The sequence below is a fragment of the Jaculus jaculus genome, chromosome 4 (assembly GCF_020740685.1).
Source record: "Jaculus jaculus isolate mJacJac1 chromosome 4, mJacJac1.mat.Y.cur, whole genome shotgun sequence".
NCBI classification, from domain to species: domain Eukaryota; kingdom Metazoa; phylum Chordata; class Mammalia; order Rodentia; family Dipodidae; genus Jaculus; species Jaculus jaculus.
This window is the reverse complement of record NC_059105.1, coordinates 64,100,062-64,120,046: the sequence shown is the minus strand read 5'-3', so window position 1 is coordinate 64,120,046 and position 19,985 is coordinate 64,100,062. Positions and strand designations below refer to the sequence as shown.

The following is a 19,985-nucleotide window of genomic DNA, read 5'->3' as shown; positions in this document are numbered from 1 at the left end:
CCTGACAGCTTGGGTTTGATTCCCCAGTACCCATGTTAAGCCAGATGCACAAAGTAGTGCATGTGTTTGGAATTGTTTTGCAGTGGTAGGAGGCTCTGGGGTGCCCATTCTCTCAATCAATCAATGCAGCATTTGTAAGCACATTTGCTTGTTATTTAACTTTCTATCTAATATTACATTATCATAAGCACATTTGTACTTAAAGCCCATGGGTACATTAAAACAGCTATGCATGGGCTGGAGAGATGACACAGTGGTTAAAGGTGCTTGCCTGTAAAGCCTGACAGCCCAGGTTCAATTCCCCAGAAGTACAGAGTGGTGCATGTGTCTGGAGTCCATTTGCAGTGGCAGAAGGTGCTGGCATTCCCGTTCTGTCTCCTCTTCCTCTCTCTCTCAAATAATAAAAAGATGGGTGTGGTTGTACACACCTTTAATCACAGTACTAGGGAGGCCGAGGTAGGAGGAGGATCACTGTGAGTTCAAGGTTACCCTGAGACTACACAGTGAATTCCAGGTCAACCTGAGCTAGAGTGAGACCCTACCTGGGGGGCGGGATGGGAGGGAGCTGTGCATGGGGTTGGGGAGATTGTGATTCAGTAAAATGCACACAACACGAGAACCTGAGTTTGATTCCCCAGCACCCACATAAAAGCCAAGTGTGGCAGCATGTGCCTGTAATACCAGAGCTCAAGAGGCAGACAGATAGCCACTTTTAGCAAATCAGCAAGGTTCAGGTTTAGTTAGAGACCCTGTTTCAAAAAAATAAGGTGGAAAGCAATTGAGGATGCTGACCTCTGACTTCCACATGCATATGTACTAATACACACAATCTTTTTGGTTTTGTTTTGTAAGTGCGATGTATCATACTTGCATCTCCTCAGATGAGTTCGATCTGGCAGATGTTACTGTCATACCGCATGCTCTCCAAAAGAACTGGTCCAAATTTTCACTTAGCATTTATCATTTGATATATGACTTTTGGGTTTCCCAGCCTCTTTAGAATGCAAGCTACAGGTAGGCAGGGATTTGGGGGCTTGGGCTACTGGGGTCATTTAAGAATGCACAGAACACCATCTGACATTTAGTAGCAATTGTTTATTAAAGCCTTGAATGAGGTTAGGGATGTAATGGAATGAGACAGGGGAACACCGTCTAGGGTTTGTGGGGTATTTTGAGGACTTGAGCTCTGAGTGAAATGGGAGCCACTCCAGGACACAGGAAGGCTGTAACCCTGAAAGACGTTGAAGACGTTACTCTGGTTGCTATATTGGGGATGAGTAACCATGGGCCTGGATGGAAGCTGAGAGACAGACGGCAATGACAGTATTTGGAGAAGAAAGCCAAGACCTGGACGAAAGCGTGTCAGTTGTGAGATGTGGGTACAGTGGGGAGTATTTTGAGAGCACAGCAAGTAGTACTTAATGGCTGTATGTGGGCTGAGAGGAATCAAGGGTAACAAGGCTGTTTTGGCTTAAGCGACTGGAAGACCTGTGCTATCACCAACTGCTCAAAGACTGGGAATAAGCACATTTGCAAGTACAATGAGGGTAAGTAAGTTCAGTGCTGGCCAGAATTTAAGATGCTTTCGTAGGTCGTGGGCAGGGTTTGTGGCTAGAGTCAAGGAGTGCTCCACATTGGGGACATCAAGTTAAAAGGACACTGCACATGATTAGAACTTGAAGGGAAAAAAATCATTAGGTGATGTTACTTGTGAAAGACAGGTAAAAACAAGCAAATTATGAACATAATTTAAAGATAGAATTTATTCTCTGATGGTTTACTCATGCAAACTGCACATAAAGGAAAATAGTACAGTTTGTGTAACATTGCAAATATAGGGACTGAAAATGCTAGGTACAGAAGTAGTGTGACATCCTGAAAGTCAAAATGGAATTTGTGTCTATACAACTAAGAATGACTTTATTTGCAGAGTACAGACTGATTTACAATGAAGGTTTTGCTAGCCTTGGTTAAGTTCATTGACCGTTTACATGACTTCTTACATCTATGTACTTTTATTTTACAGTTGCAAGTATTATGTTACCAAACAATTTAACTTGCATAAATAATAAGATTAAAGAAAAATGCATTGAAGGACTTAGAGTGAAAAAAAATTGAGGCTTTTCCTAACCCATTCAAACTACAATAAAAAATAGTTTTCTTGTAGAATTCATATTTTGTGCCTTTGAGATCAACTCCTTAGCATAACTATGACAAAATCATGATTAGAAACCGATTACTTTAAATATGAAATCAGGTAAAAATAATAAAAGCTGAAGTAGAATTATCAACTAAATGGTCTACTTTTTAATAAGCCAAACAAATAACATTCCTGTTACTTCATACTTAAAAGTCCTGAAATGTCATCTGTATGATTTGCATGTTACCCAGTCTGTAGCTTAGGCAGGTGGGATAGTCCATGCAGGCGATGGTACTGGGACTGCAGGAAACAGTGTGTGGGTGCAGAACAAACTGCACAACTTACTCTAGGCGCATCACGGATATTTACATAATGGGATCCTGCTTGAATGCCAGAAGTTGCTACTGGGTACGACTCATGACTATTTTACACAGTTTTCGTACACACATCTACTACTTTTTAAATTTTTAACAATTTAGCCTATTTAAAATATTGTACTGTATTTTGAACATAACTGCAGAATAAAAATATATAATGGCACATTAGAAAACTCAGTATCCCACAGATGACTGGATAATGAAAAAAGTGTACCTACAATCAACCATCTCATCAGAACAAACTACACCATGGAATGTTAGGTATCCAAGCCTGCACAGTAATGACATTTTAATCTGCAGTCGTCTTATTGGCCAGCATCACACTGAAGGCATCGTTAAACATTCAAGCACAGACTGCTGGCATATACTATTGAAAGACCCATACACACGCACACAAACACTCTTTCACTCATTCATATTTCCCACATTATAATTACAGTGTTCTAAAGATAGATATTGATTTTTCCACGAGAAACATTATCAAAACTTGCTACTAAAAGATGACGGTGCTTTCACAAGAGTAAGTACAAGTCAGCTCGCAAGTACAAGCACGACAACGGGGGAAACAGTCTCCAGTTTTCTAAGTAGTAGTTTTAGGCTTTCCTGGCAACCATACCATTCTTGATTATGCATAAACTTCTCAGTTTGTTACCTGAAATCTGCAAAACAACACAACACAAACCATCCCCCCCACCCCAAAATAAACAAGAGCTAGTTTTAAAAATTACTAGGTATCTGATAACCCTGTATCATACATTATATAATTTCATATTTTCAGCCTCAAAACACAGGTTTAAAATACTGAATTTAAGACTTAAAAAATAAAGTCATTTTTGAAATGTTCAAGATTCCAAAATTTTTGTCTACTTAAAATCTTAAAAAAAATTAATGACCTTGATTTAGCTTACCAATGTGCATAAAAGCACTGTAAGTTTTTACCATGTTTTCACTCACTTAAAAAAAAGTGTTTTCTAATATTTCTTTTGCATAATGTGCAAAATAAAAGGCAAAAAGATTAAAAGGAAATTTCTATCTTTCTCTTGCCTAGTGCTTTATGACTTTGTTCACACTACAAAGTCAGTGGGACTACGTAGAACTTTGGTATAAATGATAAGGAGACTACCATCACAGGTGAGGGCTAAGGGGTGGGCAAAAGAAATGGAAGTGGGAAGAGATTTAGTTAACACCCCCATTTATTAAAACACCACCAAAATCAAGTAAAATAAACCACAATGAATTATGATACAATTTACACACTGAGCACAGAAAAATTAATAAATCTAACAGTATTTATATAAAAAAAGCAAAATCAGTCTTTTCCCAGAGACTAAAAACTTATTCAGTCTTATCAACTGCTGCTATACCAACTTGACAGCCAAATTTAACTTCAAGTAAAAAAAAATTTACAACCACAGATTTCGCATAAATGAAAACTGGTCTTCCCTTTGGAGTCACTAATGAGTATTTAAAACTGTTGTACTGCAGGTTTTTAATCAACTTCCTGAAGGCTGCGACTGGGAGGAAGGAGCCATGACAATCTGTGAAAGCGCGGCTTCTGTACTCTGGTCCGCCATCTGGGTGAGGACTGATGTGGCCACAGCTTCTGCCTTCGATGTTGAGCTGACTCCGTTGGATGTGCTGACGGAGCTGTGCTGTATAGCCTCTGTGTGTGGACTGCTTGGCACGGACAGGTCTTCTGAACTATCATCTTTATCAGCAGCTGGGACAAAGAATATTCACTTAATTATGCATAAACTTTTCTCAGTTTGTTACCTGAAATCTGCAAAACAAAACACAAACGATCCCTCCCCGCCCAAAATAATACAAGAGCTAGTTTCAAAAGTGTTGAGTTAAGCTGGATGTGGTGGCGCAAGCCTTTAATGCAAGCATTTGGGAGGCAGAGGTAGGAGGAGCGCCGTGAGTTCGAAGCCACACTGAGAATACAGAGTGATTTGTAGGTGAGCCTGGACTAGAGTGAGACCGTACCTCAAAAACCCAAACAATGTTGAGTTAATACACAAGTAAAAATTTGGAGGGTGTTTTACAAAACAGACTGCTCAAAGCGAGTTGGAAAGACTGGGTTAGGATCATGAATCAGCAATTCTACCTGCATTATGTCAAACAAAAGAACAATAATGTATGCTAGTATACTTGGGTGTCCAGTGCCTCTCAGAAAAGAGCCCAAGAGTTATTTACTAAACAGTGCTGCAATGAGTAAGGGCAGGACCAGTTGTGGGGGGTATATTCCTAATCTTCACATTTTGGGGGCAGAGGCAGGAGGATTTGCAAGTCTAGAGACAAAAATGAGGCACAAGTTTGAGAGATAAGCTTATCACAGATGTAATTAAATACCACATATCACATAAAAAGAATTTATAACTACATGCATGAACAAAATGAATCTCACATACAAATTCTATTTTGAAACTACCCCCTCTGCATTTCCCAGAACCCCCCCCCCCCCACTGTTGGCTTTCTTCCTATCTATGGCAGCCACGGACCATTACCACACCTAATGTGACTGATGCATGCACTCGAGACAGTTACACTGAGACAGTCTAAATGCTACCAGCTGTTAAAAGTTGCATGAATTAATTGGGGCTCTAATAAAAATCCACACAAAATTCTAGATACTAAAATTGAAAAGATATTCAGGAAAGAGCTTCTAAGTATAAAAATAAATCCATTAAGGTTTAGGCCTAACCAGCAAACATCTTACATCTTTATTTTAACAGAACAGAATTCCGTAATTTCCGTAATTCCGTAATTTCACTACACATAAATGTATTACCTGTAAGTTATAAGGCACAATGATAACATGAAAACCTGTGAAGTCAGCTCTCAAATTCATAGACAACAATGCTAAAGGCTGGTCCTTCCTGAGTGTTCCTCTCTTTGCTATATGCAGTTACTACTCTGACATTTCTTTAACCTATGCTTTGTATTTTCTGTCAGGAAGTGCCAGCAATTCTTCAGACTCCACACCTGCAGCTTGAGGTTGCAGATTTGTGTACCCACATCCAGCATTTTCCAGAAAGCTCCTCATGCTTAAGTGGCAAGGGCTCTTAATTATCAAGCCATGTCTTCAGCCCATGACAGTTCAGCATGGCTCCCTCTCGTCTTCCTGACTGTAAAAGTGACCAGTTGTAGCCGGGCGTAGTGGCGAATGCCTTTAATGCCAGCACTTGGGAGGCAGAGGTATTAGGAGGATTCTGTGAATTCCAGGTCAGCCTGGGCTACAGTGAGACCCTACCTTGAAAAACCAAAAAAGAAAAAAGTGACCAGTTGCCTAAAGCTCCTGCCACCATGTCTTCCTCACCATGATGGACTACTCCCTTAAACTGTGAACCCAGATAAGCCCTCCCTTCCTTAAGTTGATTTGGTCATAGCAATGAAAAATAACTAATACAAGTCTCAAGAAGCTTTCCTTTCATTTAGGATTATGAAGATAATAGTACAATTTTAATTATTATACAAGTATATATCTAGAGAAAAACAATTTAGTCTCCCCCCCCACCTCCCCAGTAGTGCCTCACTCTGGCCCAGGCTGACCTGGAATTAACTATGTAGTCTTAGGGTGGCCTTGAACACATGGCGATCCTCCTACCTCTGCCTCCCGAGTGCTGAGATTAAAGGTATGTACCACCATGCCCAGCTAATTTAGTGCTTTTTAAATGTAACCTAAATATGAATGCATTATGATTTTTATCCAGTTTTCACATTATTTAATATTTAGGGTAGCCAACAGTGAGTTTTCTCATAACTGAGGGGTGTTCTAGAGTGTGGGACAAGATTTCCACTGTGGAAACTGGGTAGGGCAATGTTAATAAAGATCTGATGACTGTGACTCAGTACTGTTACTTTCACCTGGAAGAATCTGTAATATTCCTTAAGATCTACTAAATCTTAGTCTTAAGATCTTTCACAAATATTATAAAGATTGAGTTAACAGTATAGCTCACCATCAGTAATGCTACATGTCCAAGAGTAAAATTTGTCTTCCCAGACACATTCACCTAAGTTCTATAGCTATTTAATATCTAGTCATTTTGACAGACTATTAACAAGTCAGATTTCAAATGTAAATGAATTTCATACATTGTTAAGTGAAAACAGCTGATTAAAAGAATCTCATTATTACTGAATGGGGGCAGAAGAGGAAGTAGTATTTGCCCTGTTATTCAAATTCTTTTTTAAAATTTTCAATTAATTTAATTACCTTAACAGCCATGGCAGTAAATGGAAGCATACGTTCAAATAACAGAAATATCCATTCATTTATTTCTTGCATTCTCATAAATTTGTACAAAATCTATTTGGCTAAAAATTTGCTTAGGTATACTTCAATCAATTTATTTAACAGTAGACAAATAAAACTAAATGACTAATATGTATGCAATTGTAAAAATGCAAAATTGGCTTGTATTTATTGAGCAAGTATTACATGAATATAGTTGGAATTATCCAATCAGTCACAAAAGATTTAAAAACTATAAATAATTTTGCATTAAATGCAATGTAAGAGTTAACCTCTCCTTGTAAATTTTACAAAATCATGTGTATTTCTTTTTGAACTATCGAAATTCAAGGCAGCATTCTTGTTCAAGAAAATTATGTATACACAATGCTGAACTTGGTAGCATCTATAGGACATTATGTTTGTTAAGTCAGATGGGAACCATAATGCTCTCATCCCTTGCAGCAATCACTGTTAATCTAAATCTCCCAAACATATTTCTATATGGTTCCAATTTACTCCACAATGTGTTTCACTGTCCTGTCAAAATGACTAGGTATCAAATAACAAAGATTTATATGCTCAAAACTGACAAAAATCAGTGTTCTAAATATGTATGGCAATTGAGAGCTGCTAACTCTACTGAATCTTTTAAATTAAAAAATATTGCCCATTCCAATGAAAGTGCTTACAATGACTACAAGTAAAGATGGTAGCCATTAAGTTTTATTGTGAGCACCTGAGGAACTGCTTGTAACCAATACAAAACGTTTTCTCCTTTTGAATTACTGACACTAGCAAATTAAAATGAAGTGGATGCATATGGTTGAAACAATCTTCACATTTACAAATATCCTGAAATATCACTAAATCATAAAAACAAAAGCTGTGAGTTATATATTATGAATGTTGCCTAATGCACTCCCAACTCTTTATCTGTTACAAATTTGTGTGCAATGGACAAAACTGGCCATTTATTCAGGAGTAACAGCTGGTCCCTATATTGTGCATCTTATATAAAAAAAGGGGGGGGTATTAGAGAAAGGAAAACTTAACCTCAAAAAACTGGAAACAGAATAATCTTATTTTGGGAGAAAGTATTTGGAAGGAATGTTATGCATATAATTTAAATACCATTCTAGTTTAGCATTTTTTATGACTAATGGGAGTTCTACATAAAGGTTCACAAACAATAAATACAGACACAATGCTGGGATTATCTAAGGAGAGCGATAGGATCTGATTCTGAAAATGGATATTTCACATTAAAACAGCCAATAAAAAAGAATCTTATCATTACCAAATGAGGGCTGAAAAGGATGTTTTGTTTAACCAGTAGTCAACCCAAGACAAAATGCTATCTTTTAAGAGAAATGAAGTATCATTGGTACTAAACAATATATTTAAAAAGTTTTCCCCAACCCTACTAATGCCTAGAACAAGAACAACAAGAAAATAAAAGTAATAATCATAAAATTAAAAAAAAAAACAAAAACCCAACACTCTGGATTCTAAAAAGTATCAGCTCTGCCTCACATACTCAGTTTTTGGATTCTTAAGAGCACAGCACCCACGCCCTTTCATGCAGTAATTCTGACATGAAACCTGAAATACTGAGCTGCAGTCTTGAGCTCCGCTTGCTGTGCAGTGCCTCACGGACACAGCCCGAGGCCGTAGGCGATGGCACACTACTCACCATGATAGCCAGATTTCTTCTGCATGGCGGTCACAGGGCAATCTTTATGAGCCAGAAGAAGCTGTTTCAGCTGTGCCACTTCATTTCTCAGCAGGGTGACTTCACTCTGGAGAAGAAACAACTCATAAGACCTTACCAGCATTACACTGAACATATTTTTTTACTGTCTAAAGCAAGTGAAGATTAAGACACAAAAATCGACATCTTTGGCAGAACAATGAGTAAGGAAAATATGCTGCTTAAACATGTCTGATCAGTGCACATCAGTCTTTATATGTTAGCATTTGTACAAACTGAAACAAAAATTTAAATCTGGTAACACCATAACTGAGTACATATTCCAGTGTTTATGACTTTTATTTGTTTGTTTGCAAGCAGAAAGAGAGTATGGGCACACAAAGGCCTCTTGCCATTGCAAACAAACTTCAGACACATGTACTGTTTTGTGCAAATGGCTTTATGTGGGCACTAGGGAATCAAACCCAAGCCAGCAGGTTTTGCAAGCACTTTAACCACTGTATTTCAGTTGATTGCTTATGCAAATTACCTACTGAAGGTACTTTTATATATGTTTCACTCTTCTGATTATTTGAAAAATCAAAAATGCTAACAAGATGAATTTTCTCTGATTCTATTCACCTAAAAATAAAACTTTCACTCTCCAAATTCATTTAAGGTAGTTAATAGCTTAGAAACTAGGAATGGCTCCTTAGGGGAAGCAGCACTAATCCACCATGGATCCCGCAGATTAACTGCAAGTCACTGTAATGAACACCAGAGCCAATGCATGTCCACGTGACACAGTGGATTAGTTGCCTGTGACCCTAGTACTATGATGTGTTAATCAGTGGTTATCTGTCCTACCCCTTCCAACAGATTGAGTACTTTTGCCTTTGTTTAGAATGCATTAATTTGGTAAATTCTACATAAAATTTCCAAATTAAGCAAATCTAACTAACTCCTTTTGTTCCCCTAAATTGAAAGCATAGAAATTAGTGATGATTACCAACACTCACAATTAGAAATATTTTGGATTTAATAAACTGGTAACATAAAAAAAAAATCCACTTACAGATGTTTCTATTCATTTGGATTCACATGGACTGTAATGGCTTTGATTTCAACCACAAATTCCAAAGTAAATGAGAATATTTAGCAAACAGATGTACATTAAACCTCAGACACGTAACTCTCATTGTGCATGCGTGTGCGTGTGTGCGTGTAGGGGGGCATGTGAGGTCAGAAGAAAACTGCAGGTATTGGTCCTCACTTTCCATTTCAGCCCCCCCCCCCCCCCCCCCGTGGTAGGGTCTTACTGTAGCCCAAGCTGACCTGGAATTCACTATGTAGTCTCAGGGTGGCCTCGAACTCGTGGTGATCCTCCTCCCTCTGCCTCCCGAGTGTTGGGATTAAAGGTGTGCACCACCATGCCTAGCTCCACTTCAGTTTTTTAATTTTTTTTTATTATTTGGTTTTTCAAGGTAGGGTCTCACTCTAGCCCAGGCTGACCTGGAACTCACTATGTAGTTTCAGGCTGGCCTCGAACTCACAGCGATCCTCCCACCTCTGCCTCCCGAGTGCTGGGATTAAAGGCGTGCACCACCACGCCCGGCCACTTCAGTTTTTTGAGACATGGTCTCTTGTCCACTGCTCTGCTTATCAGGTTAGCTGGCCTGCAAGTGTTTAGCAGGTTCTCGGGTTTGCCTGTATTCCAGACCTAGGCACACTACAGTATGAGCTGAGCATGGCAGCACTACGAAATCTTGCTTTATGTGGGCTCTAGGGATCCAGACTCAGGAGCTCATGCTTCTATGACAAATGCTTTATCCAACAACCACAACCCGTCTCATTTTTGACATTTAGCCCAGAATGACCTCTAGCTCATGGCAATTCTGCCTCAGACATCAGCGTGCTGGCATTACAGGCACGATCTACCACACCTAGCTTGTAACTAAGCAAAGAGCTGTAAAGTAATTTAGCAGGTTAGCCTCATCAGGCCTCCCCCAAGGGATGGCTGACAGAAAAAAACCCATGGGAATGAAAGCCAAGCAATCTGAAAGGCAAGTTGATTAGATGATTCTTCGCATTCAAACAGCACTGGCTATACACTGTACTAAAGCACAGAACAAAACCTAATGCTCATTGGGCACACCTTTAATCCCAGCAACCCGGGAGGCAGAGGTAGGAGGATCACTGTGAGTTTGAGGTCACCCTGAGATTACATAGTGAATTCCAGGTCAGCCTGGGCTAGAGGGAAACTCTACCTCAAAAAAAAAAAAGAATGGATCAGTGATCCAAGTATAAAAAATAAAATTCAAGAGTTTTGCTTAAAGATAATACCATTATTTAGAAAACTCATTTTAATTGCATACTATAACCACTGCTGCAAATATCATTAATTATAGCTTCATTAATAACACTATTGATGTGAAGCCATATTATGAACAATCCAATAGATATTAAGTCTTCTCCAATTCCTGCTTTGTGAACTCTAATATGGCAGCAGTGTGTAACAGTTCTTTAATTTCTATAGTATGAAACAGAGTGAGGGCTCTCACAACTCGTTCACAATGCCCCATCCTTGAATTGTACCATACCAAAACACATGTAGCGTATGCCCTAGTCTGTCATATCATTGGTGTCCTCTCATTGGGCTGAATGATATGAAATAATCAGTATTTGTCTTGACCTATAAAAACAGCAATCCCAAATGGCTAATACATATTATAGTCTCTATCAGAAAGCCTTTCCTTTCTTTGTCCTGCTAATAATTTCACTCATTTTTGTCAACTCAGTACAATGTATGAATTGGCATGGGAAAAGAAGTTAGGCCTCTGTTTATGTGTTCCCATGCCATACCTACAGATGTGGGTTTGGAACTAGCAGTCACACTGTACTTACCACTCACTCATCACCACAATTTTTGGTCTGTTAGCTACCTTTGCCACAATTGGGACATCCTCAAGGGTAAAGAATCTCTTTTTCTATGTATTCATTCACAAAATGTGGTACAACAGTCTGGCACAGACTGTATATTAGTTATAGTTCAGGGATACAGCTATAACCTGGATAGTTGTACTTTAGTGAGGACTATGGTACTCCTATATCCAGTCAACAAAAAGGACCAGAAGCAGTAAAATAATTCTAGCAGTATTAAATGGGTCTGAGGTCCTAATTTCTTTTTCCTTTTTATTTTATTTATTTTTTTGGTTTTTTGAGGTAGGGTCTCACTCTAGTTCAGACTGACCTGAAGTTCACTATGTAGTCTCAGGGTGGCCTCGAATTCATGACAATCATACTACCTCTGCCTCCCGAGTGCTGGGATTCAAGGCGTGCACCACCATGCCTGTCTCATTTTTTAAAATTTTTTTTTTACTTTATTAGACAGAGAAAGAGGGAGGGAGAGAGAGAGAGAGAAAATGGGCACACCAGGGACTCTAGCCATTGCAAACGAAGTCTAGATGCATGTGCCACCTTGTGCATCTGGCTTACATGGGTCCTGGGGAATCGAACCGGGTCCTTTGGCTTTGCAGGCAATTGCCTTAACTGCTAAGCCATATCTCCAGCCCCCTAACTTCACTGTTTAACCAGCAATGTCATCAACTACAAATTTTCTCAGCCGAGACATGAAAAAACTTATGTTACTTTTTTTCTCGCAGTAAGGTCTCCCTCTAGCCCAGGCTGACAAAGAGCTCAATCTATAGTCCTAAACTGGCCTAGAACTCTAAGTGATTCTCTTATTTCTGCCTCCCTATTGGGATTAAAGCCATTTGCCAGCACACCTGGCTTAAAATTTGCATATTTTAAAGCAACACAATTCCAAAATTTAAAAGATCCCAACTGTTGTTGCTCTTAAGTATTCCATATAAACATTAATCAAAATTGTATTGAGGAGCTGGGTATATGGCTGAGTGATAGAGCACTTGTCAAGCATGCATGGCTATGATCCCTAGTACTGCAAAAAAAAAAAAAAAAAAATTGAAAGAAAAGAAGAACCAAAATTATTTATATGAACATTTAGGGACCAAAGATATAGCTCAGTTGTAAAGTACTGGCTTAGTATGTGTAAGGACTTGGGTTCAATCTCCAGCATCAGAGAAAACAAAACAAATTAAAAAAAAAAATCATCAAACAAAATGCAGTAAGTGAGAAAACTGCTCAAAGCAGCTAAGAATTAATTAGTGGATACAAAATAGTTGACATAATTCTGAGGATTAAGTACTATATACACCCAAGTAAAATTAGTTACATATGTTCAAATTCTTCTTCTATCTTTATGTGAGGATAGAGAGAAAGGACAGAACTGGCAGGCCAGGGCCTCCAGCACTGTAACCGAACTCCAGATGTGTGTGCCACCTTGTTCGCAGGTGCAACCTTGTGCTCTTGCGTCACCTTGTGTGTCTAGCTGATGTGGGACCTGGAGAGTCAGACATGGTCCTTAGGCTTCTCAGGCAAGCTCTTTAACTGATAAGACATCTATCCAGTCCTCATGCTCTCTTTTTTATAGGGAAGTTTGAAACTGAAGAATGGAACATCAATTTCTATATTTCAAATTTAACACGTCTGTCTACCCAATTAGGTTTTCTGGCCTATTAACAAATATGAAAACAGCACAGTAGGTACTGAGCAATAAGGAATGACCTGCGATTCTCACTGCAGCTGGTATTTGTGCTTACTGAATTCTAACTGGAGTTACACTTGGGGCAAACAAGGGAAGAACAAGAAGAAAAGGGGAAATTAAAATCTCTGAAAATAATTATTCATCTACACATACATGTTACATCAAATATACAAGTATAAAAATACACAAGTATGTTCTAGGCTATATTTATCAAAATTTCAACAATTAATTTTGCTTCGATACCTTTTAAATAACAGAAGGGTAAGGAAAAAAGCCTAAAATCTTCAGGATATATATGATTGAAAACCTCAATTCAGTTTTGTTTTTTTTTTAAATGACATACTCATTTCAAGTGTTTTAAAATAAATATATGCTCTTAATGATGATCTTGGAGCTCAAAAGTGACTTTTGGGGGCTGGAGAGATGGCTTAGCGGTTAAGCGCTTGCCTGTGAAGCCTAAGGACCCTGGTTCGAGGCTCGGTTCCCCAGGTCCCACGTTAGCCAGATGCACAAGGGGGCGCACGCGTCTGGAGTTCGTTTGCAGAGGCTGGAAGCCCTGGCGCGCCCATTCTCTCTCTCCCTCTATCTCTCTGTATCTGTTGCTCTCAAATAAATAAATTAAAAAAAAAATTAAAAAAAAAAGTGACTTTTGGGTGAGATGTTACAAATTACATATAGTTTGTTTCCTAATAATAGGTATCTTTGAAAAACAGTATTAAATCTAGCTGGGCATGGTGGCGCATACCTTTAATCCCAGCACTTGTGGGCAGAGGTAGGAGGATCACCATGAATTCAAGGCCAGCCTGAGACTACACAGTGAATTCCAGGTCTGCCTGGGCCAGAGTGAGACCCTACCTTGGCAGGGTGGGGGGAGGGGGGGTTAGAGCAAGGGGGGGTCTGGTATTAGATCTGGTATTAGATCACAGCAGTAAGTAATCATGGAGCACTCTCCTCCCACTCAAATTATAGTCCCATATATATGTTATAGAGGATAATATTCTTAAACATAAAGACAGATGTGAATATAGAAATATTTTAATAACATGGGTACATAAGCCATGATTTTAATTCTGAAATTTTAAAATAAAGACCATAAAAATAACAAATATACTATGTGAAGACTACTATACACTGAGATCTTAGAAGGTTAGAAAATGAAACAAACACACACACACACACACACACACACACACACACACACACACGTTTCAGCCAAAGTAAATTTGAGGGGACCTTAAGCTATGAATAGATTTAAAAATAAAAAAATTACAACCTCTACATCTAATCTATAAAATTTTTAGAGTAAAATTCAGCTTCCAAAACTTTTCTAGTTGTACTATCTACTATTAACTTGTCCTTGCAGAATAATTATTTTCTTGGGTCACTTTGATGACAACTGCAATAAAGGACAAAAAAATGAAATTTGAAAATGTGAAAGTCCTGTTAAAATGTGAGCACTTCGTCAAGGTAAAATGTACATTTTTGGGGAAAAAAGGAACTGAAAAAATAATATTTGAGTGTAATTACTATAAATACAACAATAAGATATAAATGTTTATAATCTATTTATATGACTAAAAATTGTCTTCAAAAAGTCAATTATTATGTATCAAAATTCCCATAACACAGTTTAAAAGGATTATTTGCAGATTTAAAAATCTTATGCTTGACAATAAAATAGTTTTAATGTTTTCTTTCTTTCTTCCTTTTTTTTTTTTTTAATCAAGGTAGGGTCTGGCTCTAGCCCAGGCTGACCTGGAATTCACTATGTAGTCTCAGTATGCCCTCAAACTCACAGTGGTCCTCCCACCTCTGCCTCCTGAGTGCTGGGATTAAAAGCATGTGCCACCATGCCCAGCTAAATTTTTTATCTATGATAGTAGTAACCAGAGTGTACTGGCACACACCAGTAATCCCAGGATAGGAATAATAAAGCAGAAAGACCGCTTGTTTGAAGCCTAGGTTACCAAATTAAATTTCAAGCCAGCCTAAACTATACAGAGAAAAGCTGTATCAAATACAAACACATAGAAAAGAGTAGGAAGAAGAAAAAGATGATTTAGGAAAAGACATGGCTCTCACTAGAGCTGCATCTAGTAGCTTAGAAATATTCTGCAAAACAAATGGGAATGACCTCCCTCCCCTTTTAAAATTTTTATTTATTTGAGTGTGACAGACAGAGAGAGAAAGAGGCAAAGACAGGGAAAGGAAATTAAAAAAAAAGAAAATGGGCATGCCAGAGCCACCAGCAGCTGCAAATGAACTCCAGACATGTGCGCCACCTTGTGCATCTGGCTAACATGGGTCCTGGGGAACTGAGCCTGGAACCGGGGTCCTTAGGCTTCATAGGCAAGTGCTTAACGTCTAAGCCATCTCTCCAGCCCCAGGAATGACCCCTTTTAATTTCATCCTTAATTACTTGTGTGTGTCCTCTAATAGATTACAAATCCTTTGAGTGCAAAGACAATGCCATTTCATTGTTATTTATCCCATATCTAATATGACTTACATAAAAGAGATACAAAATGATGGCATGAACAACTAGCATTTGCATAGCAGAATTACAAAACAGTCCTAGCCCCTGTCTACTTATATTTTTTAACTGTTTCCCCCCCCCCCCAAGTGTCTCAAGGTAGGGTCTTGCTCTAGCCCAGGCTATCCTGGAATTCACTATGTAGTCTCAGGGTGGCCTTGTATTGAGATTCTCCTACCTCAGCCTCCTAAGTGCTGGGATTATAGGTGTGTACCACCACACATGGGGCAGTTTTTTTTTTTTTTTTGATTTTCAAGGTAGGGTCTCACTCTAGCTCAGGCTGACCTGGAATTTACTATGTAGTTTCAGGGTGGTCTTGAACTCACAGCATACCTCTGCCTCCCGAGTGTTGGGATTACAGGCACGCGCCACCACGCCCAGCTCACAGATTTTTTTTTTTTTTTCTTCTCGAGGTAGGGTCTCAATATAGTCTAGGCTGACCTGGAATTACCTCTGTCATCCCAGTGTGGCCTTGAACTCATGGTGATCCTCCTACCTCTGCCTCCCGAATGCTGGGATTAAAGGTGTGCGCCACCATGCCAGGCAGATTTTTATAATAACAGTATTTAATAGTTTGACAAGTTCAGATGTAAAGGCTCAGGAAGTGTTTTTAGTTAAGGGCAGTAAAAATAAGTACCAAATTTCAAATACACAATAAAATTCATGAGGCAGATGCAGGAACACCATTTCATTGTGCCCCCATGTAAGAGTGTAGCTAAAAGCTAAGGGGACTAAAGGGAAGACAGCTATATCATAGAATGACTTTTTCAGTAATTAAACCACAGAGGCATTGTATGACATCTTCCAATTGCTGTTGTCACTACCATTTTAGAGAAGAATCCTCAGATAATCAGCCATAAGAGTATTTTTTATTAATTTATTGAACTTATACTCCATACCTATTTGACAATATTACAGTTTAAAAAAATAAAATTCACAACTAAGTATCTTTTCAAATTTTATCTACAAGTAATTGTTAAATCTCTAATGTTAACAAAGAGAACAGTTCCTTTTTGTTAAAAAATTAAACATAACTTGGCATGGTGGCACATGCCTTTAATGCCAATACTCTGGAGGCAGACGTAAAAGGATTGTCGTGAGTTCGAGGCCATTCTGAGACTACATAGTTAGTTCCAGGTCAGCCTGGACTAGAGTGAGACCCTACCTCAAAAAACCAAAAGAAACATGCTAACATGCTAATATTGTAAAACTAACCACTTAATCAGTATTTCAAAGCTATAGAGGTTAAAAACATTTAAAGTAAAATGAGTAGCAAATAAGACAGTACTCAAAAATATAATTTTTTGGGGGGGGGCTAGGGAGATGGAAGAGCTGTTAAAAGTATTTAGTTGTAAACCCTACTGGCCTGGATTCAATTCCCCAACACTCATATAAAAAAGTCTGTGATCTCAACACACCTGTGTGTCATGGTGTGTGCACATATACACTATCTTTCATGCAAATAAATAAAAATTAGTAATTATCAGTATTCATTTCTCAATTATATTATCATGAATATTTCTACAACAAAATTGGATAAAATGGATGTTTTAGCAATGATTTATGAAAACTAAGTCATTTAATTCAGTGAGTAAGGAAATGCCGAATAATTACTGTTTCCTCTAAAAAAAAAACCCCTTGATGAAAATATAAACAACTACAGTTCAACACTTGTTAAATCATTTATTGTAAGATAAAAGTAATCATGGATCATTACTGCTACACTTATAAACTGAGCTTATAAGCCACATCAAAGATTATTAAGAAAATACAGAATTGATGAATGTGTTCACATAGAGTTTAATTATTTCTTTGATATTCAATTTTCTTTACATGTCATTCTGCTCTTCACACTTAATGGTTTTGTTGTTGGCAGCTTGAATTTTTGCTTCTTGAATCTACTATAAGCATGTTAACTCTTTGAACTCTGGGAACTAACAAATAGAAGGTTAAAGAAACAGTAACAGCTGGGTGTGGTGAAGCATGCCTTTGATCCCAGCACTTGGAGACAGAGGTAGGAGAACTGCTGTGAGTTCAAGGCCACATTGAGACTACATAGTGGATTCCAGGTCAGCCTGGGCTGGGCTGGGCATACCTCAAAAAACATAAGAGGGGGGGAGGGGGAGAGAGGCAGAGACAGAGCAAGAGGGAGGGAGGGAAACAGTAACAGTATGTCATAATTGAACTGCCTCTCTTTTCTAACCATCCATGCTTCTCAATCCTGTCATCAGTACTGCTTACACCTTGGTACATGCTGTTCCTCAGATTTTACCCATATCCAGGGAGTCATTTCTAATCTTTTCTGCATCTACACATTTATTCATCTATAAATCTTTCACTAATAAAACCAGTCATGCTATTCCTTTTAATATGTAACTGAAGTCTAAGTACCTGTGATGAAATTCTCATAACATAAAAACAATTCATAAGCCACATCAAAGATTATTATAGCAGCTAATATCCGAGCAGGTTTAACAAAAAAGTAGCAATTTTGCTGGGTGTGGTGGCTCATGCCTTTAATCCAGAACCTGAGAGGCAGAGGTAGGATGATCTCACCGAGGCATACGAGTACCTATAGTTTTTTTTTTTTTTTTTTTTAAGTTTTTTGAGGTAGGGTCTCGCGTTAGTCCAGGCTGACCTGGAATTCTTTCTGTAGTCTCAGGGTGGTCTCAAACTCATGGTGAGCCTCCTACTTCTGCTTTCTGAATGCTGGGATTAAAGGCATGTGCCACTATGCTGGCTAATCTGCTTTATTTAAAAGGATAAAAATCAGAATTATTTTTCTAAAATATTGCATGTTTTGCCACTGCAAACAAACTCCAGACTGCACGCATAACCTTGTGCATCTGGCTTACCTGGGGAATTCAACTTGGGTCCTTTGGCTTTGCACACAGATAACCACTAACCCAGCCCTCTGTCTTTGTGTATGTTTTTAAAGAGTGCATTTGCCAATAATAATTTCTTTTCCTTTTCTCTTTATTTTTGGTTTTTTGAGGTAGGGTCTGCCCCCAACCCGGCTGACCTGGAATTCACTATGTAGTCTCAGGACAGTCTGGAACTCACAGTGACCATCCTACCTCTGCCTCCCGAGTGCTGGGATTAAAATTGTGTGCTACCATGCCCTGCTGATAATATTTCTTACTAAACCCTAACATCTAAGTATATATTTAACATGTATTTCGCTTGGAAAGATGTGGCTAAATCTTTTCTAAAGTACTGAAATTAGCTAGTTGAAAGTAAGTATCGCAAGGTAATCTGTGTTCTTAAAAAATACTTAGTCGGAAGTCAGGTAACCCAGGCCCAGAAAGCCAAGCGCCACATGTTCTCTCTCATTTGGGGATCCTAGCTACAGATGACTGGGCTTCTGTGTGAGAATGAAAATACTTAGTAGCAGAGGCCAGTAAGTTGAAAAGGAGACATAAAGGGTGGAGAAAGGAAGGGAGGAGGATACTTAATAGGTTGATATTGTATATATGTAATTACAATGATTGTAATGGGGAGGTAATATGACTGAGAATGTAATTTCAAAGGGGAAAGTGTGGGGGTGGGGAGGGAGGGAATTACCATGGGATATATTTTATAATCATGGAAAATGTTAATAAAAATTAAAAAAAAAATACTTAGTCGGGGGCTGGAGAGATGGCTTAGTGGTTAAGCGCTTGCCTGTGAGGCCTAAGGACCCTGGTTCGAGGCTCGGTTCCCCAGGTCCCACGTTAGCCAGATGCACAAGGGGGCGCATGCGTCTGGAGTTCGTTTGCAGAGGCTGGAAGCCCTGGCTCGCCAATTCTCTCTCTCTCCCTCTATCTGTCTTTCTCTCTGTGTCTGTCGCTCTCAAATAATAATAAAAAAAAAAATTAAAAAAAAATATTAACAAAAAAATACTTAGTCAATATGCAAAGCACAACAAAGATTTTTAAAAAGTATGTCTCATACATGAAAATGATTTTGAAAATCATTTTTATTTTCAGACTTGAACAAGAGAGGGGGAGGGAGAAAGGAGAGAATGAATATGGATGTGCCAGACATTCTGCCACCGCAAACGAGCTCCAGATGCATGTGCTATTTTATGTATCTTCTTTTTATGGGTACTAAGGAATTGAACTTAGGCTTGCAGAATTTGCAAGCAAGCTCCTTTCACGAGTGATCTCTCCAGCCCCTAAATTTTTGTTATAATATTTAATTCAAGTAAGTACTATGTGTGATGCTAAAATAAAAAAAAAAAACTTTTTCCTAGGCTTCTAGGTAGACAATTGTAGGGCTGTGCTCCTAGCTACTTGGAAGACTAAGTCAGGAAGATCATCACAAATTTGAAGCCAGTTTGGGCAACTTAGGAGATCCTGTCTCAAAATAAAATAATAGGGCTGGAGAGATGGCTTAGTGG

The 19,985-nt window shown here is 38.5% G+C and overlaps 1 protein-coding gene across 2 annotated transcripts in view; it reads right to left on the bottom strand.

The window, feature by feature from the left end:
• Positions 1–1,745: 1,745 nt before the first annotated feature.
• Positions 1,746–19,985, bottom strand: part of Atf2 (activating transcription factor 2) — an 88,945-nt gene continuing 70,705 nt past the window's right edge. For both annotated transcript variants that reach the window (XM_045147573.1, XM_045147572.1), the window contains 2 exons: positions 8,451–8,556; positions 1,746–4,237 (listed from right to left, as the gene is read on the bottom strand). In XM_045147573.1, coding sequence (XP_045003508.1) covers positions 4,011–4,237; positions 8,451–8,556 — 333 coding nt within the window. In that variant the 3' untranslated portion in view covers positions 1,746–4,010. The remainder of the gene's footprint in view (positions 4,238–8,450; positions 8,557–19,985) is intronic.